At 43.9% G+C, this 24230-nt stretch overlaps 1 protein-coding gene across 8 annotated transcripts in view; it reads right to left on the bottom strand.

Moving 5' to 3' along the window:
- Positions 1-24230, bottom strand: part of MAST3 (microtubule associated serine/threonine kinase 3) — a 342522-nt gene that overhangs the window by 178559 nt on the left and 139733 nt on the right. For 6 of the 8 annotated variants that reach the window (XM_069740894.1, XM_069740902.1, XM_069740919.1 and 3 more), the window contains exon 2: positions 23865-23954. The exons of the other annotated variants lie outside the window; for them this stretch is intronic. In XM_069740894.1, coding sequence (XP_069596995.1) covers positions 23865-23954 — 90 coding nt within the window. The remainder of the gene's footprint in view (positions 1-23864; positions 23955-24230) is intronic. 8 annotated transcript variants of the gene reach the window in all.

Raw genomic sequence — 24230 nt, 5'->3', positions numbered from 1 at the left:
TACACAATGCCTACATTTAGGATGCAGCATGTTTGCCATCTGGATACAGGCTACAAACTGGAAAATTGACTTTCTGTTTCTAAATATAGAAGATTTGTAGAATGAAATAATACACTAATATTTTTATCAGTAGAGGGTAACTCCCAGGAACTTTTTTTTCTTTATTATACATTGTCACTTTTCGTTTGATTTCTTTTTGTAACATTATGTTATGCAGGTGTGGCTAAAGACAGAAGAGGACTCCTGTGCAATAAAAATATATGGGACCTTTGCAGTCCAATAGTAAGTCATAATGCTCAATGTCATCTGCTTTGGAGGTAGAAGTGGCCCCCTTATCTCTCGGGCCCCATGCGGCTGCACAGGTTGCACCAATAGTATGTCCACCCATAAATAAGATTATTTTCTCTTACTGGAAACTTGCAGTCTAGATTTTAGTGCAATGGTCACTGCTCTGTGGCACTTGATTGCCAGGAAACATAGTCGGGAAGAACAGGGCCTGATGTCAGTGTGGAGAGGATGAGGATATGCACACAAACAAATCACCAAGCAACAGTCTTTAGAACAACACTCCAAACACCTCCTCAACAAACACCTCCAACTTCACATCAAGCAGTATAAAACTAACCTGGCAATTCTGATTGCTAGAAGCGAGTATATTGAGTAGAGGGGAGTGGCCAACACTGAACAGCTGAGATCATCAAAGCAGGAAAGCTCCAGAGACTCAACTGAACAGATTTATCCCCTGCACTGATACCTGAAACCTGCATCGTTTAATATCATGGTGAAGTGCTTCTAATCAGTGCAGTAGTATGGGGAATCAAACACCGCATCTTCTGAACACACAACATTATCATTATCCCTGAATCTTTACTCTTTTCTTCGAAGTGTTAAAAATAAGCCTTCATGGAAGTCTTGTCTTCGGATGGGCGTGGGGGAGTTTATTTACCATATTCACTGTACGATAAAGGTGTCTTGACAATATGTTTCTTCAGGTTAGTACGATTACGATTTTTATTTAAATGGTGAAATTTTTTTTTTTTTTTTTGGGGGGGGGATTTGTAAAAATAACCCCTTTGCTTGTGTCACCATTTTCTGAGATCCGTAATGTTTTCATTTTTCAGGATCTTGCCCTTTGTGAGAGCTTGAGAACCCAATAATGACCCAAAAATAGTATTATAAGCGCTTCCAGATAATTACAAAAATGTTGTGAATTCTGTGGCAGAGTTCACTCCTGTGGTCACAAGTGGTACTTCGGCTGATTCTCTCTGGGAGCTTCCGTTTGTGGAGGAAAGTGGTACTGCAGCTTCTAAGTTTCCTCCCTCAGGTGATCTGGTGAGGTCGTTAGCTGCTTCTCTACTTAAAGGGAACCTGTCACCTGAATTTGGCGGGACTGGTTTTGGGTCATATGGGCGGAGTTTTGGTGTTTGATTCACCCTTTCCTTACCCGCTGGCTGCATGCTGGCCGCAATATTGGATTGAAGGTCATTCTCTGTCCTCCATAGTACACGCCTGCGCTGTGCAAGATTGCCTTGTGCAGGCGTGTACTATGGAGGACAGAGAGTGAACTTCAATCCCATATTGCAGCCAGCATGCAGCCAGCGGGTAAGGAAAGGGTGAATCAAACACCCGAAAACTCCGCCCATATGACCCAAAACCAGTCCCGCCAAATTCAGGTGACAGAGTCCCTTTAACTCCACCTAATGCTTTGATTCATGCTTCCTGTCAATGTTCCAGTGTTGGACTTGTGTTTCTCTGGATCATTCCTGTGGCCTGCTGCTCTGCATAGCTAAGTGCTTCTTTGCTATTTGTTGCTATTTTTTCTGTCCAGCTTGTCTATTTGTTTTGCTGGTAGCTCTGGGACGCAAGGGGTGTACCTCCGTGCCGTTAGTTCAGTACGGAGGGTCTTTTTGCCCCCTTTGCGTGGTTTTCTTTAGGGTTTTGTGTAGACCGCAAAGTTATCTTTCCTATCCTCGTTCTGTCTAGAATATCGGGCCTCACTTTGCTGAATCTATTTCATCCCTACGTTTGTCTTTTCATCTTACTCACAGTCATTATATGTGGGGGGCTGCCTTTTCCTTTGGGGTATTTCTCTGAGGCAAGGTAGGCTTATTTTTCTATCTTCAGGCTAGTTAGTTCCTCAGGCTGTGCCGAGTTGCATAGGGAGCGTTAGGCACAATCCACAGCTGCCTCTAGTTGTGTTTGGAGAGGATTAGGAATTGCGGTCTACAGAGATCCCACGTCTCAGAGCTCGTTCTGTTATTTTGGGTTGTTGTCAGATCACTGTGTGTGCTCTGATCGCTATGTACATTGTGTTCCTGAATTGCCTATCACAACAGTACAGGAAGCCAAAAGTACTAATGTTTCTCAATAGAGGGAAAAAAGAAGTTCTGAGACCATTTTTTTTTCTCTGCACTGTGTTTTGTCTTTTTTTTCCCCTAGACATTTGGGTGGTTCAGGACACAGGTGTGGACATGGATATTCAGGGTCTGTGCTCTTCAACGGATAATCTCGTTATAAATGTACAAAAGATTCAAGACTTGGTGGTTCAGAAGCCTATGTTAGAACCTAAAATTCCTATTCCTCATTTGTTTTTTGGTGATAGAGTCAAGTTTATGAATTTCAAAAATAATTGCAAGCTGTTTTTGGCCTTGAAACCTCACTCCTCTGGTGACCCAGCTCAACAAGTGAGAATTATTATTTCTTTTTTGTGTGGGGACCCTCAAGACTGGGCATTTTCCCTTGCGCCGGGAGATCCTGCATTGGGTAATATTGATGCGTTTTTCCTGGCGCTCGGATTGCTGTACGATGAGCCTAATTCAGTGGATCAGGCAGAGAAAAATTTGCTGGCTTGGTGTGTCAGGGTCAGGATGAGATAGAGGTATACTGTCAGAAATTTAGAAAGTGGTCTGTACTCACTCAATGGAATGAAGCTGCGCTTGCAGCGATTTTCAGAAAGGGTCTCTCTGAAGCCCTTAAAGATGTCATGGTGGGATTTCCTATGCCTGATGGTCTGAATGAATCTATGTCTTTGGCCATTCAGATCGGTCGACGCTTGCGTGAGCGTAAAGCTGTGCACCATTTGGCGGTATTACCTGAGATTAAACCTAAGCCTATGCAGTGCGATAGGACTTTGTCCAGAGTTGAACGGCATGAACACAGACGTCTGAATGGTCTGTGTTTCTACTGTGGTGATTCCACTCATGCCATTTCTGATTGTCCTAAGCGCTCTAAGCGGTTCGCTAGGTTTGCCACCATTGGTACAGTAGAGTCAAAATTTCTTCTGTCCGTTACCTTGATATGCTCTTTGTCATCATATTCTGTCATGGCGTTTGTGGATTCGGGCGCTGCCCTGAATTTGATGGACTTGGATTATGCTAAGCGTTGTGGGTTTTTCTTGGAGCCCTTGCAGTGTCCTATTCCATTAAGAGGAATTGATGCTACACCTTTGGCCAAGAATAAGCCTCAGTACTGGACCCAGCTGACCATGTGCATGGCTCCTGCACATCAGGAGGATATTCGCTTTCTGGTGTTGCATAATCTGCATGATGTGGTCGTGTTGGGGTTGCCATGGCTACAAGTCCATAATCCAGTATTAGATTGGAAATCCATGTCGGTGTCCAGCTGGGGTTGTCAGGGGGTACATGGTGATGTTCCATTTCTGTCAATTTCGTCATCCACCCCTTCTGAGGTCCCAGAGTTCTTGTCTGATTACCGGGATGTATTTGATGAGCCCAAGTCCGATACCCTACCTCCGCATAGGGATTGTGATTGTGCTATCAATTTGATTCCTGGTAGTAAATTCCCAAAAGGTCGATTGTTTAATTAATCCGTACCTGAGCATACCGCTATGCGCAGTTATGTGAAGGAATCCCTGGTCATCGTCGCCATTAGGAGCAGGGTTCTTTTTTGTAGCCAAGAAGGATGGTTCGCTGAGACCTTGTATAGATTACCGCCTTCTTAATAAGATCACGGTTAAATTTCAGTACCCCTTGCCATTGTTATCTGACCTGTTTGCTCAGATTAAGGGGGCTAGTTGGTTCACCAAGATAGATCTTCGTGGTGCGTATAATCTGGTGCGAATTAAGCAAGGCGATGAATGGAAAACTGCATTTAATACGCCCGAGGGTCATTTTGAGTATCTAGTGATGCCGTTCGGACTTGCCAATGCTCCATCAGTGTTTCAGTCCTTTATGCATGACATCTTCCGAGAGTACCTGGATAAATTCCTGATTGTGTACTTCGATGACATTTTGATCTTCTCGGATGATTGGGAGTCTCATGTGAAGCAGGTCAGAATGGTTTTTCAGGTCCTGCGTGCTAATTCTTTGTTTGTGAAGGGATCAAAGTGTCTCTTTGGTGTGCAGAAGGTTTCATTTTTGGGGTTCATCTTTTCCCCTTCTACTATCGAGATGGATCCTGTTAAGGTCTAGGCCATCCATGATTGGACTCAGCCGACATCTCTGAAAAGTCTGCAAAAGTTCCTGGGCTTTGCTAATTTTTATCGTCGCTTCATCTGCAATTTCTCTAGTATTGCTAAACCATTGACCGATTTGACCAAGAAGGGTGCTGATTTGGTCAATTGGTCTTCTGCTGCTGTGGAAGCTTTTCAAGAGTTGAAGCGTCGTTTTTCTTCTGCCCCTGTGTTGTGTCAACCAGATGTTTCTCTTCCGTTCCAGGTCGAGGTTGATGCTTCTGAGATTGGAGCAGGGGCTGTTTTGTCGCAGAGAGGTTCTGATTGCTCAGTGATGAAACCATGCGCTTTCTTTTCCAGGAAGTTTTCGCCTGCTGAGCGAAATTATGATGTGGGCAACCGAGAGTTGCTGGCCATGAAGTGGGCATTCGAGGAGTGGCGTCATTGGCTTGAAGGAGCTAAGCATCGCGTGGTGGTACTGACTGATCATAAGAACTTGACTTATCTCGAGTCTGCCAAGCGCTTGAATCCTAGACAAGCTCGTTGGTCATTGTTTTTTGCCCGTTTTGACTTTGTGATTTCGTACCTTCCGGGCTCTAAAAATGTGAAGGCGGATGCTCTGTCTAGGAGTTTTGTGCCCGACTCTCCGGGTTTATCTGAGCCGGCGGGTATCCTCAAGGAAGGAGTAATTGTGTCTGCCATCTCCCCTGATTTGCGGCGGGTGCTGCTAAAATTTCAGGCTAATAAACCTGATCGTTGCCCAGCGGAGAAACTGTTTGTCCCTGATAGGTGGACGAATAGAGTTATCTCTGAACTTCATTGTTCGGTGTTGGCTGGTCATCCTGGAATCTTTGGTACCAGAGAGTTAGTGGCTAGATCCTTTTGGTGGCCGTCTCTGTCGCGGGATGTGCGTACTTTTGTGCAGTCCTGTGGGATTTGTGCTCGGGCTAAGCCCTGCTGTTCTCGTGCCAGTGGGTTGCTTTTGCCCTTGCCGGTCCCGAAGAGGCCTTGGACACATATCTCTATGGATTTTATTTCTGACCTTCCCGTTTCTCAAAAGATGTCAGTCATTTGGGTGGTCTGTGATCGCTTTTCTAAGATGGTCCATCTGGTACCCTTGTCTAAATTGCCTTCCTCCTCTGATTTGGTACCTTTGTTCTTCCAGCATGTGGTTCGTTTGCATGGCATTCCAGAGAATATTGTTTCTGACAGAGGTTCCCAGTTTGTTTCGAGGTTTTGGCGAGCCTTTTGTGGTAGGATGGGCATTGACTTGTCTTTTTCCTCGGCTTTCCATCCTCAGACTAATGGCCAGACCGAACGAACCAATCAGACCTTGGAAACATATCTGAGATGCTTTGTTTCTGCTGATCAGGATGACTGGGTGTCCTTTTTGCCTTTGGCTGAGTTCGCCCTTAATAATCGGGCCAGCTCGGCTACCCTGGTTTCACCGTTTTTTTGCAATTTTGGGTTCCATCCTCGTTTCTCTTCAGGACAGGTTGAGTCTTCGGACTGTCCTGGTGTGGATACTGTGGTGGACAGGTTGCAGCAGATTTGGACTCAGGTAGTGGACAATTTGACCTTGTCCCAGGAGAAGGCTCAACTTTTCGCTAATCGCAGACGCCGTGTGGGTCCCCGACTTCGTGTTGGGGATCTGGTTTGGTTATCTTCTCGTCATATTCCTATGAAGGTTTCCTCTCCTAAGTTTAAACCTCGTTTTATTGGTCCGTATAGGATTTCTGAGGTTCTTAATCCTGTGTCTTTTCGTCTGACCCTCCCAGATTCTTTTTCCATACATAACGTATTCCATAGGTCATTGTTGCTGAGATACGTGGCACCTATGGTTCCATCTGTTGACCCTCCTGTCCCGGTTTTGGTGGAGGGGGAATTGGAGTATATTGTGGAGAAGATTTTGGATTCTCGTGTTTCAAGACGGAAACTCCAGTATCTGGTTAAATGGAAGGGTTATGCTAAGGAAGATAATTCCTGGGTTTTTGCCTCTGATGTCCATGCTCCCGATCTTGTTCGTGCCTTTCATGTGGCTCATCCTGGTCGGCCTGGGGGCTCTGGTGAGGGTTCGGTGACCCCTCCTCAAGGGGGGGGGGTACTGTTGTGAATTCTGTGGCAGAGTTCACTCCTGTGGTCACAAGTGGTACTTCGGCTGATTCTCTCTGGGAGCTTCCGTTTGTGGAGGAAAGTGGTACTGCAGCTTCTGAGTTTCCTCCCTCAGGTGATCTGGTGAGGTTGTTAGCTGCTTCTCTACTTAACTCCACCTAATGCTTTGATTCATGCTTCCTGTCAATGTTCCAGTGTTGGACTTGTGTTTCTCTGGATCATTCCTGTGGCCTGCTGCTCTGCATAGCTAAGTGCTTCTTTGCTATTTGTTGCTATTTTTTCTGTCCAGCTTGTCTATTTGTTTTGCTGGTAGCTCTGGGACGCAAGGGGTGTACCTCCGTGCCGTTAGTTCGGTACCGAGGGTCTTTTTGCCCCCTTTGCGTGTTTTTTTTTAGGGTTTTGTGTAGACCGCAAAGTTATCTTTCCTATCCTCGTTCTGTCTAGAATATCGGGCCTCACTTTGCTGAATCTATTTCATCCCTACGTTTGTCTTTTCATCTTACTCACAGTCATTATATGTGGGGGGCTGCCTTTTCCTTTGGGGTATTTCTCTGAGGCAAGGTAGGCTTATTTTTCTATCTTCAGGCTAGTTAGTTCCTCAGGCTGTGCCGAGTTGCATAGGGAGCGTTAGGCGCAATCCACAGCTGCCTCTAGTTGTGTTTGGAGAGGATTAGGAATTGCGGTCTACAGAGTTCCCACGTCTCAGAGCTCGTTCTGTTATTTTGGGTTGTTGTCAGATCACTGTGTGTGCTCTGATCGCTATGTACATTGTGTTCCTGAATTGCCTATCACAACACAAAAACCTATAAGGAAAGGAAGCTGAAGCCCAATCAAATCAAGAGTCTTTATTAACCCCTTAACGTCCAATGATGGACACAGCCCGTCTTAACCGGGTGTCGGTTCCTGCACCATAACAGGCTAGGTCCATCATGCATTTAACCCCTTAGTGACAGAGCCAATTTGGTACTTAATGACCGGGCCAATTTTTACAATTCTAACCACTGTCACTTTATGAGGTTATAACTCTGGAACACTTTAACGGATCTCACTGATTCGGAGACTGTTTTTTCGTGACATATTGTACTTCATGATAGTGGTAACGTTTCTTCGATATTACTTGCGATTATTTATGAAAAAAATGGAAATATGGCGAAAAGTTTTTAAATTTTGCAATTTTCAAACTTTGTATTTTTATGCCCTTAAATCAGAGAGATATGTCACAAAAAATAGTTAATAAATAACATTTCCCACATGTCTACTTTACATCAGCACAATTTTGGAAACAACATTTTTTTTGTTAGGGAGTTATAAGGGTTAAAATTTGACCAGCAATTTCTCATTTTTACAACACCATTTTTTTAAGGACCACATTACATTTGAAGTCATTTTGAGGGGTCTATATGATAGAAAATAACCAAGTGTGACACCATTCTAAAAACTACACCCCTCAAGGTTCTCAAAACCACATTCAAGAAGTTTATTAACCCTTTGTGTGCTTCACAGGAACTGAAACAATGTAGAAGGAAAAAATGAACATTTAACTTTTTTTTGCAAACATTTTACTTCAGAACCATTTTTTTTATTTTCACAAGTGTAAAAACAGAAATGTAACCATAAATTTTGTTATGCAATTTCTCCTGAATACGCCAATACCCCATATGTGGGGGTAAACCACTGTTTGGGCGCACCGCAGAACTTGGAAGTGAAGGAGCGCCGTTTGACTTTTTCAATGCAGAATTGGCTGGAATTGAGATCGGATGCCATGTCACGTTTAGAGAGCCCCTGATGTGCCTAAACAGTGGAAACCCCCCACAAGTGACACCATTTTGGAAACTAGACCCCTTAAGAAACTTATCTAGATGTGTGGTGAGCACTTTGAACCCCCAAGTGCTTCACAGAAGTTTATAACGTAGAGCCGTGAAAATAAAAAAATCACATTTTTTCTACAAAAATTATTTTTTTACCCCAAATTTCTATTTTCACAAGGGTAACCGGAGAAATTAGACCACAAACGTTGTTGTGCAATTTCTCCTGAGTACGTCGATACCCCATATGTGAGGGTAAACCACTGTTTGGGCGCACCGCAGAGCTTGGAAGAGAAGGAGTGCCGTTTTACTTTTTCAATGTAGAATTGGCTGGAATTGAGATCGGACGCATGGAGAGCCTCTGATGTGCCTAAACAGTAGAAGCCCCCTGCAAGTGACCCCATTTTGGAAACTAGACCCCTTAAGGAACTTATCTAGATGTGTGGTGAGCACTTTAAACCCCCAAGTGCTTCACAGAAATTTATAAAGTAGAGCCGTGAAAATAAAAAATCCTTTTTTTTCCCTCAAAAATGATTTTTTAGCCTGCAATTTTTTATTTTCTCAAGGGTAACAGGAGACATTTGACCCCAAAATCTGTAGACCACTTTGTCCTGAGTATGCTGATACCCCATATGTGGGGGGGGGGCACTGTTTGGGCACCCATCGGGGCTCGGAAGGGAAGGAGCGCCGCTTGGAATGCAGACTTTGATGGGATGGTCTGCGGGCATCATGTTGCATTTGCAGAGCTCCTTATGTACCTAAACAGTAGAACCCCCCACAAGTGACCCCATTTTGGAAACTAGACCCCCCAAAGAGCATATCTAGATGTGTGGTGAGCACTATGAACCACAAACTGCTTCACAGAAGTTTATAATGTAGAGCCATGAAATTATAAAAATCATATTTTTTCCACAAAAATTATCTTTTCACCCCCAAATTTTTACTTTCACAAGGGTAACAGGAGAAATTGGACCCCAAACTTTATTGTGCAATTTATGCTGAGTAGGCTGATACTCCATATGTAGGGGGACCACTGTTTGGGCGCATGGCAGAGCTAGGAAGGGAAGGAGCGCTGTGCTGGAATGCAGACTTTGATAGAATGGTCTGCGGGCGTTATGTTGCGTTTGCAGATCCCCTGATGTACCTAAACAGTAGAAACCCCCCACAAGTGACCCCATTTTGGAAACTAGACCCCCCAAGGAACTTATCTAGATGTGTGGTGAGAACTTTGAATGCCCAAGTGCTTCACAGAAGTTTATAATGCAGTCGTTTAAAGAAAAAATATTCTTTTTTCCACAAAAAAGATTTTGTAGCCCCCAAGTTTTTATTTTCACAAGGGTAACGGGAGAAATTGGGCCCCAAAAGTTGTTGTCCAATTTATCCCGAGTACGCTGATGCCCCATATGTGGGCGCACGGCAGAGCTCAGAAGGGAGGGAGCACCATGTGACTTTTTGAGCGCAAAATTGGCTGTTGTGTTTGGAGTCCCCCTGGTGTACCTAAACGGTGGAAACCCCCCAATTCTAACTCCAACCCTAACCCCAACACACGCCTAACTCTAAGCCTAACCTGATCCATAATCCTAATCACAACCCTAACGATAATCACAACCCTAACCCCAAAACCACCCTAATCTCAACCCTAACCATAACCCTAATCAAAACCCTAAATCCAACACACCCCTAATCCTGATCTCAACCCTAACCTCAAACCTAACCCTAATCCCAATACACCCCTAACCCTAATCCCAACCCAAACCTTAACCCTGAACCCAAACCTAACCCTAATCCCAAACCTAACCCTAATCCCAAACGTAACCCTAATGCCAACCCTAACCCTAATACCAACCCTAATCCAAACCCTAACCCTAATCCCAACTCTAACCCTAACTTTAGCCGCAACCCTAGCCCTAACTTTAGCCCAACCCTAACTTTAGCCCAACCCTAGCCCTAACCCTAAATTTAGCCCTAACCCTAACTTTAGCCTCAACCCTAACTTTAGCCCCAACCTTAACCCTAGCCCAAACCCTAAAGCCTAAAGGCTACTTTCACACTTGCGTCATGTGGCAATCATGTGGCATCCGTCGCAATCCGTCGTTTTGAATAAAAAACAGATCCTGCAAATGTGCCCGCAGGATGCGTTTTTTCCCCATAGACTTGTATTGCCGACGGATCGCGACGGATGGCCACACGTTGCGTCCGTCGTGCACTGGATCCGTTGTGTTTTGGCGGACCGTTGTCACAAAAAAAGTTCAATGTAACTTTTTTTGTACGTCGCGTACGCCATTTCCGTCCGTGCATGTGTGGCCGTAACTCCGCCCTCTCCTCCCCAGGACATAGACTGGGCAGTGGATGCGTTGAAAAACTGCATCCGCTGCCCATGTTGTGCACAATTTTCACAACGTGCGTTGGTACGTCGGGCCGACGCATTGCGACGGCCCCGTACCGACGCAAGTGTGAAAGAAGCCTATCCCTAGCCCTAACTGTTAGGGCTAGCGGAACGCACCGAGTAAATATAGATGTTTTTATTGTTATTGGTGCGTTCGCAGCCCGGGTCCACCATGCAAGAGAACCTGCTGCTAGAAAACGGCGGCACTATATGGCGGTATGGACTAACTCAGTTAATTCACCGAGTAGCCGTGAAAGCAAAGCACTGTGCCCTGTTAGACTTCACAGAGGCACAGGCTAACTGCCCAAACAGAGAGCAGTCAGTGGTCACGCATGCACACAAAACTCCTCGACGGAGGTGCCAGCATTCTAGGGGCTTATTTCAGCCAGGTCCCAGAATACATACACACACACAAACTCCTCGCCGGAGGTGCCAGCATTCTAGGGGCTTATTTCAGCCGGGTCCCTGAACACACTCTTACATGACCACACTGGCGCAGAGCACATAACATGGAAAAATACTAGCGCATGGCCGTGTGGCCATGTGAGTCTTAAATAGTTGCAGCACGTGCAGTACCTTCCTAGAAGGACCAATGAGAGGCTACCACAAAGCCAGAGTACCTACAGGACCTTTCTGAAAGGACCAATGAACTTAGTTGCAGTATCTGACCATGTAACCCTCGATCTCCACTGAGAGATCTTACTCTGGGTATGCCCAGAACGAGAAAAGCAGGAGTTAGTCCCAGAAGCATCTGCTCGCCGCTGCCCAGCACTGGCTTCAATGGCAGAAGCAGGAAAAGCAGCAGTAACTCTTAGTACAGAGTGGGACTGAGCAAGATGCTGGGACTGACGTCTCCGCTGAGCAGGCTCCACTGCGGCAGGAGAAGAATGGGAGACCGCAGCGGAGATAGCCCGAGATTCCCCCTGTGCAGAGGCGGGAACTCGACCCCTAACACTAACCCTAAATTTAGCCCCAACCCTAACCCTAAATTTAGTCCCAACCCTAACCCTAATTTTAGCCCCATCTCCTCCAGCTGCCGGCCGGCAGATCATGGCGGGAGCACTGCGCATGTGCCCGCCATTTTCTTACTGGATGAAGAAGTCGGCGGGCAGGAGGGGATGCAGGAGGACCCAGGGACACCGGTAAGAATACCAGGGTCCCCGAATCCCCCTATTTCTCTGTCCTCTGATGTGTGATCACATCAGAGGACAGAGAATTACATCGCTTTTTTTTTTTTTTGCGGTCACCGGTAAACAGTTAATTACCAGCGATCGCAAAACAGGGGTCGGTAAAAACCGACCCCGATCATGTTCTTTGGGGTTTCGGCTACCCCTGGCAGCTGAGACCCCAAAGATTATCCGGGTGCCGGCCGGCGGGCGCACTGCGCAATCACCCGCCATTTTTTGGCCGGAACAAGATGGCGGTGCCCATCAGGAGCCATGAGGAGCACCGGGGGAGACAGGTAAGTATCTGGGGCTATCGGGGACCCCATTTCTCTGTCCTCCGATGTGCGATCACATCGGAGGACAGAGAAATAAAATGGGAAATTGAGTTTTTTTTGCGACCGCTGGTAAACGGTTAATTACCGCCAATCGCAAATCGGGGGTCGGTAAAGAAACCCAGAATCATGTTCTCTGGGGTCTCGGCTACCCCCGGCAACCGAGACCCCAGAGAAAATCCGACTCTGGGGGGCGCTATTTACTTTTTCCACAGCGCCGTTAATCAGCACTGCCTGTTGCTGAGCTTCTGCATTAACAGCCAGGAGTCACCACCACCCCTGTCTGCTAACCACCTAAATGCTGCGATCGAAAGCAATTGCGTTATCGCGGGGGGTCCGGTCAATGCCATGGTGACCTGGGGTCATCATGACAACCTCCGAGTCACCAAGCTACAGAAAGCTTCTAAGACCATGCTCACAGCATGGAATCAGAAGCTTTCAGTATAGGTGTAATACAGTGCATTGCACTATACCCTCAATCAAAGTAAAATAAGTGAAAGTCTTAAAAAGGGACTACGTAAAAAAGTTAAAAAAAATGTACAAAATGTTAATAAAAAAAATTACACAAAAAAATGTGATTTTTTAATTCTCTTAGCTTTAGGTTATAAACTTCTGTGAAGCACCTGGTTGTTCAAGACGCTAATCACACATCTAGTTAAGTTCCTGGTGGGGTCTAGTTTCCAAAATGGTGTCACTTGTGAGGGGTTTCCACTGTTTAGGCACATCAGGAGCACTCCTAACGAAGCATAGCATCCGCTCTCGATTGCAGCCAATTTTGCGTTCAAAATGTCAAACTTTGCTCCTTCCCTTCTGGGCACTGCCGTGCACCCAAACAGTGGATTTTCCCCACACATGCAATTTCAGCATACTGAAAAAATTGCACAATTTTTTTCTCCTGTTACCCTAGTGAAAATAAAAAATGTGGTGCTAAAAGATAATTTTCGTGAAAAAAATGAAATTTTATAATTTTCACAGCTCTACGTTATAAACTTCTGTGAAACACCAGGGAGTTCAAAATGCTCACCACACATCTAGATAATTTCCATGAGGCGTCTAGTTTCCAAAATGGGGTCACTTGTGGGGAGTTTCTATTTTTAGGTACATCAGGGGCTCTCCAAACGTGACATGGCTCCCGCTCTTGATTCCATCCAATTTTTACATTCAAAAAGTCAAACGGTGCTCCTTCCCTTCTGAGCTTTGCTGTGTGCCAAAACAGTTGTCTTCCTCCACACATGGAGTATCGGCGTACTCAGGACAAATTGCACAACAAATAAGGGGTTCATTTTCTCCTGTTACCCTTGAGAAAATAAAAAAATGGGTCCTAAGTATAATTTTTGTGAAAAAAAGTTAAATGTTCATTTTTCCTTCCAGAGTATGGGCGAGTGCTACTAAATCAGCCATCATCTGCTAGGAAAGATGCAAGCTCAGCATCAAAAGCAGGAACACGACGAATGACGTACATGTAGGTCATATGTTGTGAAGGAGTTAATTGAGGTCTTCATTATTGTTAAAAAATTGCATGTAAGTGGCTACCAAACCTCCTGCTTTTCCTCAATTTATTTACCTGCCTTTGGTTACACTGATATAAGAACCTATTCATTTGGAGTACAGATGATGGCAGTGAAAGTGTTAGCTCAGCACCTGTATCTCACTAACTCTAGGGATAAATTGCTGCAATAGATTATTTTGATTAGCAAAACATTCACTGCCATTCTCCAAATGAGTATGTTCTAATATTAATTGAGTTAAATTCATTGGAGGACTGTGATAGAAGCTGTGGGGTGCTGCTGTCACTCACTTTACTTCTGACACCGCAGTCTCTTTCCTTGAAATTAGATGTCATCAGGGGGCGGTGATAGAAGCAGGGTGAGTGAAATCAGTGCCACCTCCTGATAATGATCTATTTGAGGGTAGGGATAGAAGCTGTGGGGCAGCACTGCTGTCACACACCCTGCTATTATTATCTCCCCCTGATGATGTCTCATTTCAGGGAAAGAGAGGTTGGTGATGGAAGCATGGACTGTAGGCATTGAAGATGTTGACAGCAGGCACAGATGAAGTGTGGTAATGCCCACTGAAGTTGCAGTCATTTATCCATCACTCCCCCGAATCAGAACATCACCAGGGGACAGCAGTGACCACAATGCCATCCCTGGTGATGTTCTGCTTCAGGGGGATGTATCATGGGGGTGATAAAAGATATGGAGAGGTGATTCCTGAGAAGTTCTGTTTGTCTCTGCTCTTAAATGAAATGTCACAGGGAGTAATGTTAAAAAGTAGACATAGGGATTAGCTGTATAGAGAAAATAGAAGCTAATTTTATAATTAAGCAAAAGAAAAGTGTTTAGGGGTTAAACTTAAGATAGATTTTAAGTTTACACAAACAGTCCCATTAAGAAAAATCATGCAAACTGGCTTATGGCACAAAGTGAAAACAAAGCCCTCCTGTCAGAAAAAGCCCAACATAATCTTCTCTTCCTAAGACAAAAAAGATTTTGTAAAGCAGGTAAACCAAACATAATAATGAGTAACATTACAACTACTCAGAGAGGAAACAGAAATGTACCTGTGATAAAAAAACGGCAGAAAGTAGGGCAAGTTTTGAACCAAAGAAGGGGAATAGTTTTATTAATTTTAGAGGGGATGGCTGGATACTCCTATTACACTGCCAGGGCTATAAAAATGCATTAAAGATCACCTGCTCTTCCAGGTTTAATTTTTTAGGGCACAGGCTCTCTCTGTGTAAAATTAAAGGGGTTGTCTGGTCTTAAGCTACAAGTCTGCAGTCAGTCACTCTATGCGACTGTAGACTTGTGAATTCTCACAGTGCCAGGAACGGACTGTTTCTGGTGTCGCTCAATACCTGCACTGAGCAAGGCCGTGACCATCTAGTCACATGACTGTCGTTCCCGGGACTGGAGAATCCTCACAGTGCGCGTGATGTGGGGATTCATAAGTCTGCAGCCACGTAGTGGGGCCCAGGATAAGGGACATGTATATCGGGATTGGGGATATATATCAGGATGGCCACAGGATAGCGGACATATATACCAGGATTGGGGATATACATACCAGGATGGGGGTTATATACACCAGGATGAAGCCCAGGCGGCATAAGTGACATATATACCAGGATGGGGGTTATATACACCAGGATGAAGCCCAGGCAGCATAAGTGACATATATACCAGGATGGAGGACATTATATCAATATATATATACATACACACCAGGATGAGGGGCCCTGTCTAAATCTTCCACCGGAGCTCATCAGACTCTATTTACGGCACTAACCACTGGAAATATGTCACAGAAGAAATTAGTAAAAGTCTCAAAATACCTTTGGCACCAAAGCTGATTATTTTAGGATATGATTAACAAGCCATTGCCCATTTTTTTTTTAATATAGAATTAACGAAGTCTAAAATAACAAATCCGATAGCAATGCCTCTCTCACATGGCCTTGGTCTTTATTTACAGGCTGCAGTGGGAATGTCATTCTGAGTTGTATCCTTTTTTAATGGGAACTACTCCTAAATATACTTTATATCTACTGTAATTTTCTATCAATGTAATGACGTTGGTAAAGTGGTATAATAAATTCCTAAATTTTCTAATGTAGTGCTATAACAAGTTTATGCATGGCCCATGCCTGATTTTATAGTGCCATCCAATAGTGTTTTTGGTGGCTTATTGGTCTACAATTGGCACTCGGAGAGGTCAGAGGAGGACTCATTCTTTAGAGAACAGAGCTGTGTCCAGTGAAGTTTGGGACAATAACTGTGAGGGTCTGGAAACAGCATGCAGTCTTTCCTGAATAGCTGTGATCCAAGATAGCAATTAGTGCTCATCGAGAGCTGGCAAAGCATTGATGGACGTCAGTCAAAGCATTGTTTTCAGGCTAGCTGCTACATCTAGGTGATGCAATTTTCATTCTTGCATTCATTATTTTATTACAGCTTAGTTTAAGTCCTCTTTCTCTCTGAAGAGGCAATTTGCAGCTTTTAAATAAGGACTCATTGCCATTTAACTATAAATAAGGAAAAAAAAAATAAAGGAAGATTACATTTTATTCCCAAATATCTTATCAATATACATGTAGGGTAGTGTGGATGAGCTTAACCTGTTATCGACATTTTGTACAGTTATATCATGTGCTGGCTCCCTAAAATTGATCCGGACTCAGGAACTGAGTCTGCATCTTTCTCAGCAGATGATGGCTGTGATATTCAGCCATCATCTGCCTCCACTGGGAATGCTAAACAGTTAAATGTGGCTGTTAATCTCTGGTAGTAGAATTTGCAATGGGCAGGCAGGCATTCCAACGAGTTGCCATGACAGGATGAATCCGCTGAAGACCTCCGTGTCTGTCATGATGCTACTTTTGCGATTATCAGCTTCTGGCTGGTGTTCACAAGAGACCATGAATTTTGCTATATACAGCAGTAATGTGGTATTGTTGTACATAATTCAAGCGATCGGATGATCGCAGTTCCAAGCCCCCTGAGGGGATTAACAGATTAACTGAAAAGTACAACACAAAATACTTTTTAAATTTTAAAATATATAAAAGTTTAAATCACCCAGCTTTTACCCCATTAACCCCTTCTCGACACCACCAATTTCCATTTTTGCGTTTTCATTTTTACGTCCCCTTCTTCTCATAGCTATAATTTTTTTTATTGCTCAGTACTCATAAATGTATGAGACTTTGTTTTTAGTGGAATAAGTTGTACAAATGTGACTTTTTGATCACTTGCTACAGCCTTTTTTGTGCAATTGCGGAGACCAAAAAACGTGATTTTGGCGTCCTTGAATTTTTTAGTTTACAGTGTTTACCAAACAGGTTAATTGGTTTTATATTTTGGTAGATCTGACTTTTCTGAAAGGGGCAATATCACATATGTGTATTTTTTTAATATCCTTATTTTTAATGGGGAAAAGGTGGGTGATTTGAACTTTTAGGCCATGTTCACACAATCCTTTTTTTACTGCGGAACCGCCGCGATTTTGCCGCTGCGGGTCCGCAGCTGTTTTCCATGCAGGGTACAGTACAATGTAACCCTATGGAAAACAGGAACCGCTGTGCCCACATTGCGGAAAATCCCGAAAAAAGCCGCGCTGAATAGCTGCGGTAAAAAAGAAGGACCATGTCACTTCTTTGTGCGGAACTGCAGCGGTTCTGCACCCATTGACCTCCATTGTGAGGTCAAACCCGCGGGTTTTCTGCGGTTTGTGGTGCAGAACCGCTGCAGCAGGAAGTGCGTGGGCAGAGTGTGGCTGTCCCCCCGTGCCCCAATCCCACCCCCCCATGCTCCGATGTCACCCCCATGCTCCGACGCCCCCCCCGTGCCCTCATCTCCCCCCTTATACTTACCGGGCCTCCCGGTGTCCGTCCGGCCGTCTTCTCCCTGGGCGCCGCCATCTTCCAAAATGGCGGGCGCATGCGCAGTGCGCCCGCCGAATCTGCCGGCCGGTAGGGTTAGGGGTAGGGTTAGGGGTAGCGTTAGGGTTAGGGGTAGGGTTAGGGGTAGGGTTAGGGTTAGGGGTAGGGTTAGGGTTAGGGGTAGGGTTAGGGGTAGGGTTAGGGGTAGGGTTAGGGTATTTTCAGCCATTTTAACCCTAAAAAAACTTCCTAGAAAACACACAGACTCTGCAGAGAAAACTGCTTAAAAAACTGCACTAAAAACCGCATCAAAAAACGCATCAAAAAACGCACCAAAACGCACCAAAAACGCACCTGCGTTTTCTGCCAAGAGCTGCGGTTTTTAGTGCAGAAAAAACAGCAGGGAAATCAGGAACGTGTGAACATGGCCTTAGGGTTTTTTTTCATATTTTTTGAAACTTTTTCTTTTATTTGAAACCGTTATTGTTAGCCCCCTTTGGGGACTTGAAGATGCCATCATCCGATTGCTTGTGCTACATACAGCAATGCATATAGGAGAAATCACAGTCTCCTTCGAATTCCAGCCACAGGCAGGGTTTGAAAGGGGCTCCATAATGACAGGCACAGGGGTCATTAGCTTACCCCCAGCTGTCATGACAGCCCATCGGCGACCTGTGATCACGTCACGGGTGCGCCGATTGGCAGAGACAAGGACGCGCATGCATGCCGGAACTTGTTAAATGCCGCTGTCAGATAGCGCTGCTGCACCCACAATGGCTATCTGCATGTCCTGGCTGTGTGAGCTCGCTCCATACACCCTTTTCTGACTTGCACCGTACATGTACGGCGGATATTGTGAAGGGGTTAAATAAAGCCGCTTTGTTTTTGATACTTTGTTATTTTGCTTTGACAAAACTTTATTGACAGACGTAGGTGTGGATTACATGAGTTTTTGGTGCGTTTCCACCAAGGAAATGAACTATAGATACATGTGCGTTTTTTATGCTGTTTTTCTGCATGTAATGTAAGTCTGTAGGGAAAATTCGCACAGAAAATTCGGCGTATCAGCAAGAGAAATTCACATGCTGCGGATTTGAAAAACGCAGCGCAGGTAAGATTACGCAGAATTAAGAAGAAGCACAGTGGGCAGGAGATTGATTTAAATCCCATCCTCAATGCTAGAACTGTAAGAAGCTGCGTTTGTGATGCAGCAAAAACAAGCAGTGTGAAAAATACACCAAAAGCTCATTGTGGGAATGTAGCTTACTTTTTCACACAAGTGGCCACATTTTTATTTCATAACTAAAAATTACAGCTTGTAACAACATTATTTTTGTTGTTATTATTATTATTATTATTTTTATCATTCCAGGATAGTGTCAGAGTCTGGGTCCAACAAGTAATCTTTGGTCTCTTGGCAGGCCATATCCAAGTCTCATGTCCTCAGAAACGGTGCATTTGCAGCAGTATAAGTTCTTGCTTTCTGTCAATTCTATTTAGCCTTGGACTGGCCCACAGGAGAACAGGAGAATCCTCCGGTGGGCCCCTGTGCAGGAGTGGGCCACTACCCTCCTATATAAGCAGTACTTGGCACAATATACTTGATTCACTATGTACAGACAAAAGCAGCATCTTTTTTATTCAACAACCAACCCATTTTATTGCTATAGAAATTTGTGAATGATAATAAAGTCATATTTGCACGTAGCTGAACAGTGGGGTCCTGGAGTTAATGTTACTGGGGGGCCCTTGGTACCCCTGTCCCATACTGTTTCCATTTAAGCATACATAAGTCTTTTTTGCCTGCCTGCATAGTTGTGAAGGAGTTAATCTCTTGTCTGCATGGAGTTTCCCCTTTCCTACCTCTGCTAAAGCTGTGATCACTCAAGAGTGACTATACCCCTTATTTTCCTGTTAGCCGGAGCTGGATGGTGTTTCCCTGGAAACGCCATGGATTTGTTCCCATCCTCGCTACATCTGCAGCCCCTGCTCTGTGGGGGAGAGGGACATCCCTCCCCTTGTATGTGACATTTCCTTCGGTAGGATTTGCTCTGCTGGCAATCTGCCACTGTCATAGAATTAATGTACATCCATGTGGCCTAGAGGTCATTGGGAAATACACAGGAAGGCAGATTGCACTCTAAGGCTTCCGAAGGAGTAAAGTATGGACAGTATTCATTTTCCTCAATAGATTCATATATATGTAGAGATTTCTATGTCCAAGTAAACCTTGTTGTACATAGCTGCAGTATAAATACAAGGACCAGTTATTGCAAGACACCAACCCTAAGGGTCTGTTCACACCTAGGTAGTGGTGTCTGTTTATAAAGGGCACCATATCCCTCACCTGTCTGAAGTGATGATTAGCAATACTGTCCCACACCGTAATCCATATCTGCGATATGTGGGTTGCAACCTGAACAGTGGCATGATGCAACTGCCCAGGCTGTAAACCATGGGGGAATGAGATCTGCGAGTCATCGACGTTATCGCAGGTTACTGAGGCTGTGCTCTCACCCTCACTTCAATGAGATCAACCACTATGAGCCAGGTCGATGAACTGCGGTGATTGTGGTGAAGTGTCGGGCTACAGCAGCCTTATTGATCTTTGGTTATCTCGCAGCATCTCATTCTCCTATGGTTTAAAGCCTGGACGGTCGCATCATGCAACAGTTTAGGTTGTAAACCACATATTGCAGACATGGATTACGTCGTGGGACAGTATTGCTAATCATCACTTCGGACAGGTGAGGGATATGGTTGTTTTTGTTTTGCTTTTTTACAGAAGACAAGGGCTTCAATGGCATGGGCATAAGGTGAGTATTGTTGTTTATAATTTTCTGTCTTTTACAGGGGACAAGGGCTTCAATGAAATGGGCGCAAGATGAGTATTACAAATTTATTTCAAAATAAAAAACACACACACAACACAGTGTGGATTTTTATTTAAAATAAAGGACATTATTCTGAGTGTTTTTTTATTTACAATATGACTATATGGTTAGTAATGGGGGTGTCTTATAAATGCCTCTCCGTTACTAACCACTGGGTTTGATGTCAGCTGTCAATGCAAGGCTGACATCAACCTCAACCCTATTACCTCACATGCCACTGCCACAGGGCAAGTGGGAAGAGTGAGGCTAGATGCTCTTCTTAGGGTTTGAAATGTGTAGCAGTCTATACAAATGTACTTTTTAGATATTTTTGTACCCTTAAATTTTATATTTACCTAATAAATTGAAGCTTGTGATGAGTGTTGCATACACTCCTCCATTACATGCACCACCAGTCTTTTTAGATTGTGTATTATGTTTCCATAGAAGGGTAAACTGAAATCACACTTTTACTATCATGACCTGGAGTAGGAAAAATCAGACAGAGAACAGTAGCATTTCCTGAAAGATTTGTGATGTAGATCATGTCTTATCCCAGATGCCTGGAAGCTATCCTAAAGAATTACACCTACATTTTTGGTGCCATTTTGTCGGAGAATCCATCTCCCTCTGTACCCCACATCACATGACCATCTCTTTTCTTGGAATGAAGAACTGCAACCCAGATATCGAGCTGACCAAATATATTCTTGATTTTTTTTATGTAGCACTTTGCCTTCTGTTTTCACATCACATCTACTTTGAAATATGCAGTGTTGCAAATTAATCTTTGAAAGAATTATGTTGGCGTTGGGCCTTATTCAAACAGCCGTCATGTAAATGGACTGCCCATGAATGGAATACGAATTAAGTACATGTTAGGACATTTGAAAAGACCCATAGACTATAATGTGTACTTTCTGCTTTAAAAACGTACAAAACATGGACGAACACATATGTAAATGAAGCCTAAAAGTGCATTTACGTTGGCAAGCCATTCATTTGATAGCCAGCTTAGACAGGTCGCCTGTACTTCTATGCGAAAAGATCGTTCGTTAAAACAATTGTTCTGTGTGCATATAATATCATTGTTCTCGGCAGCTTATGTCCTGTTTACACAAGCAAGCTTAAAAATAATTTCACCTGACTAATGAGTGTTTTGCATCAGCGGGGATTGCTGTCCTATTTAAACATGCCGATAATTGGTAAACAGCGAATCGTCTAGTGTAAATGCACCCCGATTATAAAGTTTGTGTCCGTCCTTGTGCATTTAGATGAATTTATCTTGAGCTCCATACAGCTATGTGTTTCACTCTGCCTAAGTTCCAACAGTGAATTTCATAACAATGGGGCCAGAAAAACATTGGCATGTCACAAAAGGAGTAAGCATGTTCTTTAACACTTTAGGTTTTAGCTTTTTACTTTGATAACTATTATAACATCATTTTTGTCAAATATCAATATGTGGACATCTTGGGGGACATTTTTTCCCTTAAAGGGAACCTGTCACCTGAATTTGGCTGGACCGGTTTTCGGTCATATGGGCGGAGTTTTCGGGTGTTTGATTCACCCTTTCCTTACCCGCTGGCTGCATGCTGGCTGCAATATTGGATTGAAGTTCATTCTATGTCCTCCGTAGTACACGCCAAGATTGCCTTGCTCAGGCGTGTACTACGGAGGACATAGAATGAACTTCAATCCAATATTGCGGCCAGCATGCAGCCAGCGGGTAAGGAAAGGGTGAATCAAACACCCGAAAACTCCGCCCATATGACCGAAAACCGGTCCCGCCAAATTCAGGTGACAGGTTACCTTTAAATGCAGGTATTTTGCACTAAAAATAATTTTTACCATTTGGTTTTATTAAATATTTGTCACTGTTTGGCTTTTTTTTTAGGCTTTTTGTTTCACTGCACATCACTGGTTGCAGAATGAATTAACTGAGAATCTGTCAGTCAGATGGTTCTGACAGAAGTTTCTTAATCTTATGTGCCTTTTCCTGCGCTCCGCTCAGCTGATTTGTGACCACATCAAAGTTCAGCTTAGCTTTCATGTGGTTTGTGGTCAAAATTCAATCAGCTGAGAGGAGCTCAGAAAACAAGGTCCACACTCTTTTCAGAGCAGCTCACCATCAGTGAACTTATTCTGCTACCAGCAATGCACAGGAAACTAAGAACCTGCAAAAGAAAAATAGTGCAAACATTTTATTGAAGCTCAGTAGAAAAACTATTTTTTATCCCCAAATACATGCAATTAAGTGAAACAAAAATGCCCTTGAAGATGTCCGTATCCTTTAAAGGGAGTCTATCACTAGGTTTTTGCTACCCCATTTGAGAGCAGCATGATGTAAGGGCAAATACCCTAATTTCAATGGTTTATCACTTACTGGGCTGTGTGTTGCATTTTTTTTTTATAAACACAGTGTTTTATCTGCTGCAGATCTACCAGTTCTCTTAAAGCTGAGCTCGGCATAACCCCGCCCACACCTCTGATTGACAGCTTTTCGTGTACACCGTGCATAGGTTGAAAGCTGTCAATCAGTGTTGGTGGGTGGGGTTATACAGAGCTCATGAATATGGAGCACTACATGGCAGCAGGTTTACTAGTCCTCTAGTAATAATCTCTTGCTGGTAAAACACTCATTTTATCAAAACTACAGCAGGCAACCCAGTAAGTGACACATCATTGGAATCAGGGTCTCTATCTCTCCAGTATGCTGCTCTCAGATAAAGTGGCCAAAACCTGCTGACAGATTCCCTTTAATCTCATGAAAAACCACCTTAAAGAGGTTGTCCACTACTTTGACATTGATTGACAATCCTTGGGATAGGTCAAAAATGACTGATCAGCTGGGGTCCAATAACAAGCACCCCCACCGATCAGTTGTTATCGGTGCTGTCGTCCATTGGCTGGAAGTACCTCACTTGCCGAGCTGCTTTGTCTACTTGTAGTGGCCGCCACAGACACCTATTGATTTGAATAGGATGCGGATGTGCAGTACCAAGCCCGGCCACTACAAGTAGATGGGAGCAGCTCAGCAAGTGAGTATTTTCTACTGGCGGCCGACTCTGCAATCACTGATAGCAGCTGATCAGCGGGGGTGTTGGATGTCGGACTCTGGCCTATCAGACCTTGATGACCTATGCTAAGGATTGGCAATCAATGTAAAAGTAGTGGAAATCTCTTAATCTACCAGGTTAGCCCATTTAAAGTAATTACCACTATACAGCTGTAGAAATATATTTAGATTATAAAATTGCACAATACAAAAGGTCACGTTTTCGAAAAAAAAAGTGAGGTTGATTACGTAATCCCCATATTAAAAGAATTGAGAATGGAAAACAGATTAAATGATACAAATCAGAAACTGAGGTACAGCATTGAGCTTCTTACCTCCATGGGTGTAGGGTTTGCAGGGGACTGTTTGGGCTGCAGGGACTACAAGGACTGAGCAGGGTTGGACTTTGGTTGTTTGGAGACAGACTGTAAAGGAAGAGCAAGTTCAGAACTTGGGGCCCCTCAAAAACTGTATTGTAACCTTCAGGAAACGGAAATGTTTCAAACCTCACTTACCTTTATATGGTAACCACTAACAAAAAAATAAAAAATGATACCCCAATACAATATGCAGTGTCAATGGAAGTTGGACTAAATAGTTAAAATGTGCAATCACATACCAAGTACTAAAGCGGATACTTCCATGTTCTTAGTACACCACTGATTGTTGAGATTTTCGGTGGCATTTATAGCAACCTCCAT

The sequence above is a fragment of the Ranitomeya imitator genome, chromosome 1 (genome assembly GCF_032444005.1).
Source record: "Ranitomeya imitator isolate aRanImi1 chromosome 1, aRanImi1.pri, whole genome shotgun sequence".
Lineage (NCBI taxonomy): Eukaryota > Metazoa > Chordata > Amphibia > Anura > Dendrobatidae > Ranitomeya > Ranitomeya imitator.
The sequence above is the reverse complement of the archived record's forward strand: the minus strand, read 5'-3'. Positions and strand labels throughout refer to the sequence as shown.